This window comes from Hipposideros armiger, unplaced genomic scaffold (genome assembly GCF_001890085.2).
Source record: "Hipposideros armiger isolate ML-2016 unplaced genomic scaffold, ASM189008v1 scaffold_942, whole genome shotgun sequence".
Classification (NCBI taxonomy): domain Eukaryota; kingdom Metazoa; phylum Chordata; class Mammalia; order Chiroptera; family Hipposideridae; genus Hipposideros; species Hipposideros armiger.
Window position 1 is genome coordinate 398969 of NW_017732292.1, and position 11271 is coordinate 410239.

The window sequence follows — 11271 nt, forward strand, 5'->3', positions numbered from 1 at the left end:
ATTGACAAAATGGCATAGAACTTAAGTGTTAGCATTACACATTGAGCTGAAGAAATGTTGGATTATTCTTTTTTCAAAAAAAAATTGGTGCAGACTTTTGGTATTCATAGAGCTGAATTAAGAGTTAAGAGACCAGAGCTCTAGTTATTAACGCTTTTACTTTTCTATACCTTTAGAAAGTCACATCTTAATTGTGTGCCCAGCGGAACCCTCTCAGTGACTAATACCAGCCTGGTGTTGGGCCATAGAAGGGACTCCTGATACAAAAAGAAACGCCTTCCTTAGGACCCTTTACTGCCATCTGCTGGAAAACTGTGAAAATAAATATGCATTCTATGACCATGAGTGGCGCCCCCTGGAGTTGTTCATCACACAACCTATGCAATCATTTTTAGGAATGCTTCCTAATACGGTGCTTGAGACACCACAGACATTTAATAAATGTTTGATGAATGAATAAATAATGAATAAGCCACCCTTATCAATGAATTAGGTCCTCTCTGCCCCCATCAACATGTTTTTCTAATCACAGAGCAGCTTATGACACTTTTTAAAAATTGAATAAATGAGATGTTTTTAAACCACAGGCAGATTTAACTTTATACATATTACACCAAAAATAGAAACAATGTTGTAGTAGGGCTGACATTTTACAAGATGGCTACACATATTTATCATCACAGTAGCTCCTCATGGCAGGGATATGGCCAACCAGTCAGATACATTTATATCCGATTTTCAAATAAATAATGGTTCTGAGAGTTTAAGTTGCTTCTTCTAAGTCAAGGGACTCAGTGGTTTAGGTCTTCTGATTTCAAGTCCAATGTTCTTTCCCCTTCCCTGCTAGTTTCAATAACAAAACTTTGATCAATTGACCTGAAAATCTTCAAACTCTCATCATCATTCTTCAAATTTCCCATCATCTCTCTGAACTATTGTTAGTGGCACAAGTAAATACGTGAAAGTACAAAGTACGCTGATTGCTATTTGGTATCAGCACTATTAATACAATTGTAAATAGCTAAAAGTTATTAAAATATTTAAAAGAGTTCAATATTCAAGCATTTTCATTTGCAGAACAATTAAAGATAGCTTGGCTCTACGAAGCTCAGGAATATTACATTTAATAAAAAGCATAAAAGCACTGGTTGCATCTTAAAGTGCTTTCATATCAGATAATTTGGAAAATTAAAACCAATTTATAATCTTTTAAATAGGCCTATCTTCCATATAATTGGGATAGTATAAACAGCGCACGGAATTTAGAATCTAGCTCAATAAAACTTGAAAAACAATGAATATCCTTTATAAGAATATTAAAATTATTAAGTTAATTTTACATACACCAACACCCAGAGGATTAATTTTATTTTGGATTGAAACAACAAAAGCAATTCAGACTCCCTCTACCACACATCGAGCACTATCTTTATGCTCCTGAAAGTTCACTGCTATGAGAGATGACCCTGAAAACAGATAAATTAAAATCATTTTCCCAATGTCAAAAGCCAGTGAAAGCAGCAGGACTAGTTCCAAAGCCTTCAGACTGACAACCCTACTTCCCTTCGCACTGCTCCCTCCTGAGGATACAGACAAAAACAATTACATTCTTCACGTTGGTTACCAGCCTCGGTTTCTGGAGGTCATTTCTCAGTCCCATTGCAAACTAGTTTGTGTTTGAAAGAATGCCATGTTATTTACTAAATTATATAAAGTTTGACTTTCTTTTTGGCCTGATTGAGGTTCTTTTGTTCCACTAATTGCTTCTCTAATAGGCCATTACCTCTGGGAGAACATTAGCCCCCTGTGTCATTGAAGAGACTCATTGGACACCTGGGACCCACCAACTTCCCTTCTTGCTCTCTGGGCGCCAATCCAGCATTAGAACTCAAGTGACCAAAATGCTCTGCTTAACGTCTTTGATATAAAGCAGGGAAAGAAACCCTCTGGGTTATTCACTCTGACAACAAGGATATTAATTTACATAGCCTATCTTCCCTAAGTACAAATGAACATGGAGTTGATTCAATAGAAACCTAGCAAAAAGAGGCTGACCTCAAGGAATTAGAGCAGGGTAGACAGAAAAAGGATGGCAGAGAGGCTGTGACTGTGTAACACCCTACACAGAAGATCAGTTTGTGGAGACCTTCCTGGAGACCTGACCCCAGTGGACACCCATGCACCTGCGCTTGATTTTTAGCAGGTACTTCGCTAATGAAGGATGACTTACTAGTACTTAACCAGGAAGAGTAAATGTAAGCAGATGCTTGTGCACTTAACTAATTCACTGGGGAACTCACCTCCCTCTCCCCGTGATTTTGGCTTAGGTAAGTGTTCTGACCACGTATGGATGAACTGGGTTGCAAGAGAAGTGAAGGGCTCTGCTCTAACCTTACCTTTTGCTACAACGATGCTTCTCTGTATGTATATACGTGAACATCCAGTGACAGATTTTATTAATCATACTTGGGAAATTTTTAGAAGAAGAACATGATCTAGAAAGTAAAAAGGCTTCAGGAAAGCAACCCATACATACTAGTCTGGGAATCCAAATTTACATAGGTCCAAATGCACTGTGAATCAGAGACTTAAGTTATCACGTGAGATGTTATGATGACAGAGGCTGTGACCAAGTTTTGAATAGAAGGGAAAAATAACTGCAGAAGTGAGAGTTACAGAATCTCCTTTCCATTGACAATTAAATTCAGACTAGACAATTACACCCCAAGCTTATTTCATTAGATATTAATCTTGCAGTGGAAATGAGAGGCTTTTAAAGAAGCATTTCTGCTGTAATAAAGAAAAAAGAGACTCTCACTACAGTGGAACAATAATGCTGTGTTGAAAGTTAGAAATAGAACTATTAGGCCGTATTAGCTAATCATGGTATTGGCATCCACTTAAGTTAGTCAGTTTTTCAATTCTGTCATTTTCTCCTATTCAACTGCTGCAGTTCAAAACGTTGTGACTACTTAAAAGGGAATACATCACCGCCGCCTTTCCCCAGTCTAACTGCACACCACTTTCCAAAGCAATAGCTTCAATCATGCTTCATAAAATCCTCTGCAAGTATATTGTTGGAAACATAAATCAGCAAGCTGAAATGTTCGTATTTCTAAGGCAAGCCCAAGGATCACTGACTATAGGCTTTTCCATGCCCCCATTTATAAAAGAATAAACAAAATTAGGAGTTACACGATATCCATTTAAAAAAAAAAAAAAACCTGCTCCCAGGGGAGTGTCTGATACTTGCTGCTACACCCTTAATTGGAGAACAAAACACTAGCATAGAGGAATTGGACTCCCGGATCAGGCTTGCTGTTTCTAAACATCTCTGACTTCATTAGGCCACCGGCACAGAAGTGCTACACGTTCCGTTTCACAATAGCTAGGTCTCTCTGATGTGCATCTATGCTTCTACGAGTGTCATGCATTGTTTAATTGTACTAGATAGCGAGATCTTCAGAACCATTCTCTCCTCCTCCCCTGTTTTATTGCAGTGAATATGGGCTCCCCTTCAGGCATGCTTGAGTTTCAGAGCTCCTCTTTATAATGACCCTGCATCCTGAATTATGAATTGGGTGAATCACATATATGTTACCTATGTAGACCCACATCATATGTGTCTCTATGGACTATTGAAACATCCCTACATTTCCCTAGTAGCCTCCAAATTCCAACACATTGAATGTCTACAATGGCAAATTCACAGACTCCACAACTGAGGCATTTTTCTTCTCCAAACCAGTGACAATGTCATGGTAAGTCTGCATAAACTTGCGTTCTGTTATGCCCCCATCTTGCTCCATACAATCTACACTTGGTTAATTGCAGTGGTACTTTAACTGCAATTTTCAGGGACTGCTTCTTAGTATTCAGAAATACCAGTCTCTATTATAAATGAACAGTTGAACATAACCAGCAGCTCTCCAAAAATTAAAGCAGCATATCTATAGGGCATCAAGTATACGTTGATTTTTGGTATAATAGTGATTTAATTAACTGATTGGGCTAATATCAGTTTCAGATGGACGCATCTGCAATTGTACTCCGGCTGAAATTTTGCACACTCTATATTATTAAGGGAAAATGAGCAGCATCTCACTATGACACTTTACAAACTATAGCAACAGCCAATGTTTGCATTCTGAACATAAAATCTGCATCTAATCGTGTTTCATCAGCCACTAACACTATAGCTTTAGGGAGGAGAAGGGCAGAGAAAGGAAGATTTCATATCCCAAATGTCAAGCCCTGCTGAAGAATGATAGAAGGACCCAGTAAGTGTGGAAAGCAGAAACCATCATTTCTAGGCTGAAAATGGAGTTCTACCACCCCCTGCTGGACCAAGTGAGCAACGGAGAAGAGGCTAAAATGCTTAGAATTGAATACAGTGGAGATATTTTAACTTGCCTTGTAATTTATGTTTCCTTCAAAAACAGTTCCATGCAATACTAATACTAATACTAACATTCTCTGCAATTATTACACATCCCAAAATCGCTGCTATTTTCTTCTTTTTTTTTTTACAGACTTCCAGCAATGCATGTTTTAGCATTTTGTGTCCCCAATTAAATGTCCAAACTTGTCTGGATAGTTGAAAATACCTCCATTTATTATAAATATGTTTTATGTGAATGTGAACTATCTAAAAAAGCAAGACAAATTCACATATATTTCTATACAGATAAACAGAGGTAGCTTCCACAAATTCATTCTCAGGTTATTATTCTAGTATGCTTTTTTCTTTTTTTCTTAAGAGATAAAAGCTTCCACTAGTTCTCCACAAGCTAAAAAACCCCTTACAGGTGTAATAACAATCTGATGTTATAAATTTTTTCAACCTTGATGTATTAACAAGGGGGGGGGGGAGGTGTGAAAATGAATGACTGCAACACATCCCTAATTTTTTCCATTTGCTTTCTTACACACAACATCCATGGCCCCTCTGTTCTCTCCTAGTTTTCAACAGAAATAAGCCATCACCGTTCACTTCATAGCCAGGAATTGGGGTCTTGGGAAAGTGGGGGGAAAAGAGAGTCTCTACGAAGTGAATTTCTTTCATACAACAGATATTTCACAAACGAGTTTAACGCTGATAGTTTTTGCTGCTTCTGTAAAACATCATCGTCCCCCTACCTCCCGCAACCTCAGCTATTTAACTGCTAATATATACACCAACATACTCATCCCATTTTTGATAATGCAAACAAGAGAACGCCAAGACCCTAGGGGGGAACGGAAAAAAAAAAAAAGAAGAAGAAGCGGTTTGCCTCAATCTCCTGCTCACTGATGCCCATTTCCAATTCTGGATTTTCTCTTATTTAACATACCGATCCAGTTTTTCGCGGCCGCGAAAATAACAGCCACGGCCACAATCACTAGAACTTTAGTTCTTCCATGTCAACCCTCCCGTGCCTCCCTCTGCCTCTCAGGGCTGGGTGGAAGGGGGAGGGAAAGTAAATGCAATAAAGCACCACACTCCTACCTTGCCCGCCACTGACAAGCAACCCGAGCAGGTAGAAGGAGAGGAGGAGGCTCATGTTCAGGACGTGACACCGGTGGACACTTCCAAAGTTATTAAGTCCAGCCCCGGAGCGAGAACCTTCCGCTTCCACGGCCGCCTCCGCTAGAGCCGGCGCCACTCCCGGGGAGCCCCAGCCGCCCGCAGCCCGCGCGCTCCTCCTCGCAAAGTGACTGCAAGCTCCGCTCCTTGCCGCACTATATCCAAGCGGCGGCGGCGGCGGCGGCGGCAGCAGCGGCCGCCGTGGCGGCAGCAGAGCCGGGCGGGGAGGGCGGCGGGGGCGGGAGCGCGGGGAGGGGCGGTGCGGCCGCGGCGTATCCCTCCGCGCCGCACGCAGGCCGCGGGCGCGAGGCGCGCGGCTCCGGGATTCGTCCGCACTCGAGCTCGGAGAAGCGAGTTCGGGTCCTGGCGCCTCCGGCTCGAGGTGCCGCCGCGACCCGGCTCACGGGAGCACGCCTGCGAGTGGAGGCCCTGGGCTCAGCCTGGCGGCCATCCGCACGGCCGCCGACGCCCCTGTGCCCGGGAGGGAGGGAAGCCTCCCGCTCTGGCGCGGCTGCCGACCGGCGCGCGGAGACGAGACGCTGGAGCCGATGCAGAGGCTGCCAGCGGCCCCGCGCTCCAAGTGCGCCCGGGGCTTAGCCGAAGCGGGGGACCTGGGGGCGGGCGGGCGGGGGGTCGGCCGCTCCTGTTCCTCCAGCGGCGCTCGGGGCTGGGGACCGAGGGTGCCTGTCACTCCCAGGCCCTCCTCGCTCACACCTTCAGCAGGCTCCCCTTTCCCACGCTTCCCCCCTGCCGCGGCAGAGGGGGGCAGTTGTCCTCCAGTGTCTACACTGCCTGGCTCCGCCGGCTCTAAAGGGCAGGCGGAGAAGGTACGTGCTGTTTCTTACCCATGTCGACCCACTGTTAAGGGACAGGGATTGGGGAGGCAGCGAGACGTTGGGGGGGCCGTGTTATCTGCGTCCTTGCAGAGGCCAAAGTCTCCCCCAGCCACGCTCAGCGGCTTCTGCCCTCGATCCCCAGCGCACAGCACTGGCCAGGTCCCCACGAGGGGCGCCACGAGGGAGGTGCTGGGATTGTACACATGAGTTGCGTGGGGATCCTTCCCGAAGCCACCCCCTCCTACACACCTGCGTGTATGTGCGCGCGTGTAAGATGAAGTGGTGGAGCCATAGCAAGCGCCCAGCGCTCCCTGCCCTCCCCGGAAGGTTGGGGCATTTCGTTATTCCTCCTGGAAAGGGTAGGAAAAGGTTTGTCAGTTTGATGTCAAACCTGCGGCGAGAGCGAGCTAGGGGCACAATCCCTGGCCCCAAGGGCCCTCGTCGGTCAGCCTGGGTCGGAGCCACCGGCTGGAACTGACCATGGCTCCTTTCTCTGCGCATTCGTTTTGGTTCGTTAGGGTACTCAACTGCCTCACCCCAGCCCCAGCGAGGCCCTTGGTCATCTTATCAGTGAGGACACAGAAGTCGGAGGGGATAGAAATACAAGTAGAACTTAGAATCCAGCTCCCCTAACCCCACGCTCACACACACACACACACACACACACACACACACACACACACACACACACACACACACACACACACACCTAGATTCCATGCTGAAATGCAGGGCAAGGGGCAAGAGTAGAAACAAGCTGGCATGGATAGAAGAGAGATTGTCCGCGATTTGTGCTCCCCAGGCAGAACACAATCCTCTTTATATAGAAGATTCACTTATTTGGGTTCCTGTGATGGGTTGATTGCAAAGGGCGTAAAAGGGGCTCTCAACCTGCACCATGGCTGAACTCTAACCAATGGCCCTCTCAGCACCACACAGCTTGAGAACCTCTTCTTCTCTCTTGACTTTATAGTAATATATTTAGGACTATATATTTAGTGATTTTTAGTAATTTTCTTTTTGTTTTTCTCTTTTGTTGTTGTTTGCTCGTTTGTTTGCAAAGGCTCCCTCCCTTCCTCATTCTGGGTAAGCTCACAGTCAGCTCTCTTCAGGAAAAAGATAGACACGGTACATTTATAGAAGTGAAGGACAAGTGCCTGTTGATTTTCACCAGTTCTTGATCTCTCTAGGGGATCAGGAAAGGATATACACAAGTCACAGAAGCAAGTGAAAACGATATTACCTGTGCCAAATAGCCTCTTCCCCACAAAATGTGCAATTTTTTTCAGTGTGACACCAGGAATGACCAAGTGCCCATGACACACACACACACACACACACACACACACACACACACACACACACACACCTGGTAATCTTAATAATTGGATCATCCTCTTTATTATTGAAAGTGGAATCACTTTTATCTCAGGCAAAGGGTTAAACTATGCCAGAGGAGAATTTGGCTGGTACTCTTTGAGGTATTTAGACATTAAATCTTCTTAGGGTGGTGTGCAGGGAGGAAGGAGGAATAAGGATAGTAATTATCCATCAGACATTAATAATATTTCTGAATAGAGGTTCATATCATAAGACTGTATAAACTCTGTTTCTCTGTGTGTGTGCACGAAAGGGAGAGAGAGAATGTACCTGTGTTATGGAAACAATGAATACATAAAGCATTGGTACTCAGGAATACACACAGGTGACACAGCTGTCAATCCTGCCCTGCATTTATGAGTAGTCGTGTTGAAGAGATCAGGCATAAACACAAAACTTGATTACATAAATAAGGTTATAAATTTGTCTTAAGCAAACTAAAAACAAGCTGCCATAGAGGAGGGGATCATTTCTGAACAGTGGATTAAGGAAGGCTCGAGGAAGCTTTGAAGAAAGGGGAGAAATTAGAGATGTGGGTGGGACAGCGGTGAGCTTACGCAAAGCCTGGGGGCGAAAACACATGATTTGCATGGAGAACAGAGAGAAGTCTTATTTGAAAAAAGTATAGAGTGTAAAATACAAAGGTTGGGTGGAACTGGACAATGGGTCTAGAACCATGTGATGCTAAACTGCTATTTAGAACCTCTCAAAATATAAGTCCAGATATGCATGGTCAAGAAGAGCTAGAACGGCTCCATCTCCAGGTTTAAGGCCTGATTGTAAATTGTTAAACACACCGGAAGATTATCAACAGAGACTCCCATGGGTTTTCTCCATAGTTAGCCTAACTTAATGTAGTTGTGAGGTCTCATTAGCAGGGTGACGCATACTCAGAGAAAGCCTTCCCACACTTGCCTAAACTGCTTCTTATTCACAGGTAGGAGTGCCTCTCCAGGTCCCCATCAGAAGCGCATTTGATCCCCAGTGCAGCGATGAAGTGATTTACAGCCTGACAATCGCCGTGGCCAATTCCACTTTGTAACAGATTGAAGGTGTAAGGACAACATATGGAAAACTTGCCTTTGCCCACTGTCATCCCCCCCACTCCGAAGGCATGCTCCTCATTGTGCAGACACTAAGTCTACTATTGCCAGATGTGCCACATCTCTGAACATGCCTGAGCCATGTGCACTGTGAAGGATATATAAAGTATAGAAATGCATGGCCTCTGTTTTATGTGACTCACAATGTTCATTTAAGACAAATTATCATAGTCTCCATCTACCTGAGGAAGTGTTTCAGAGGCTTATGTGGAGCCTTAGTTATTTCATTTGTAAAAATAAGAGAAAGTTGAACAAAACCCAGGAATCTATGAGAAGCTGAGTAGTAGAAAATACCGACAGGACTGGATGCATGGTTAAATGAAAGCAGATACAATTGTTTTAAAAGAATCAGTAAAATGAACATGGCAGAGTAGCCGAGAGTTAGACAATGATAAAAGTGCATTATGTGGGGAAATTATCTTCTCAGAATCTGCCTTTTCCATCCACAATCCATTTTTTAAATTAAATTTATTGAGGTGACAAGAGTTAGTAAAATTACATAGGTTTCAGGTATACAATTCTGTAATACATCAGCTATATATCACATTGTGTGCTCACCACCCAGAGTCAGTTCTCCTTCCATCACCAGATATTTGACCCCCTTCACCCTCCCGCCCTCCTTACCTTCTGGTAACCACTAAATTGTTGTCTGTGTCTATGAGTTTTTGTTTATTTGTCTTTTTCCTTTGTTGCTTTCAGTTCTATTGGATAACAAAGATTATATATATATATATATATATATATATATGTATATATATATATATATATATATATATATATATATGTATATATATACATATATATATATATGTATACACACACACACAATGGAATGTTACTCTGCCTTAAAAAAATGAAATACTGCCATTTGCAATAACATGGATGGATCTTGAAATTATTACACTAAGTGCAATTCATTCTTTCAAAAAGCATGGCAAATATGCAATCCACACAAAGACCCTAGGAATAAATGGTGTGCTATAGGCAGGATTTAAACATTATGTCTGTGTATTTCTGATCTTATTTTTTTAGTCTCCCTGTTGACAGAATTCATGTGTGTTAAGATTATACTATTAGGAAGTGGGTCATTCTGTGTGTTCTTTTATATTTTGCAAATGTTCACAAACCATTATACCTATTCATTTACTTGTCTAGAAAATTTCCTATTTTGTCTTTTTTTATTACCACAAAAGTAGAAAAATATCCACTGTAAAAAAAAAAATATATATATATATATATATATGCAGATAGCCTAAAACGTCTACAAATAGATGATTCTGCTACAGCCTCCACTTCTCCATTAATGCCACTTTTTCTAATAATCATGTCTTTGAAAATAATTTCAACTTTCTTGATATGACATATTAGACGTTTTACTGGGCTCTTTGTGAGCATTTGACAGTGGCTACGTTAGTGGTAAAATGTAGATTTTAACATCTTCCTTTGTAAATGCTTTACTTCCTTAACCATCCTATTTGAAATTAAGAAATGGAAGAGAGAGATTTATGCTACCTAGGCACCCTAATTGTCCCAGATTTTTACTTTTTAATTTCTTTCAAGATACATGGGGTCATTTTACTTCATGGCTACTTCATGTTCCCTCTGGGCAAATAACTGCTCAGTTGGCGCTGAAATTATGCAATAACTGTCTATAACCTGCCACTTGCCAGAATAATATTTTCTTAACTCTAAGGGGTATTATATTTTTTCTTCACCAAGACATCCCTGGCACAGATAATAATAGACAGAGCAGGAATGTAACAAACCTATAACACATTGACAAAAGGGTGATTGACATAACTTTAAGAATATATTCGGGACAAAGTGAGACAGGAAAAAGGAATCAAGTAGTGGCTGGCAATGAACCTGTTTGATATGACAAGGATCATGATGTGAAGTGCTGGTTGCCCCAGTATTGATCACAGCACTCAGAAATCATATTTTTGTCCATGGGTAGTATTGACCAGGGTGATGTCTGCACAAATCCTATCAAATGGAGGGCAGGTATTATATGCTATATAACAACAAATCTTTTGGGTCTCGCAAGCGATCCCATACAGGTATACATTTGAAAGGAAACAGAATATTAACTAAATGTATTTTTGCAGGGTGATATAATCGGTAATTAAATTTGAAAATGTCTATTGCATAAGATCATTTGATTCTTTACTTAATGGAATTATGTTTCTGTTAATTTTCAAGTGAGGTAAGCAATTCATTAGAGATGGGAAAGGTGCTGGTAGCACTGGGAATCCCTATTGTATATCCACAAACCATTGGTATCTACCTAATAATCAACCAATGCACATTATTTGAATACACACATTATTTTATTTTAATGTGAATTGTTTAGGTTAAAAACACTTATATTTTACATTTACATGTG

The 11271-nt window shown here is 42.1% G+C and overlaps 1 protein-coding gene across 1 annotated transcript in view; it reads right to left on the bottom strand.

Moving 5' to 3' along the window:
* The window catches only part of LOC109375393 (neural cell adhesion molecule 2), a gene marked incomplete at its 3' end in the record, with an annotated part of 398480 nt that extends 392699 nt beyond the window's left edge, over window positions 1-5781 (bottom strand). The window contains exon 1 of the mRNA XM_019630775.1: window positions 5489-5781. Coding sequence (XP_019486320.1) covers window positions 5489-5543 — 55 coding nt within the window. The remainder of the gene's footprint in view (window positions 1-5488) is intronic.
* Between the last annotated feature and the right edge of the window lie 5490 nt (window positions 5782-11271).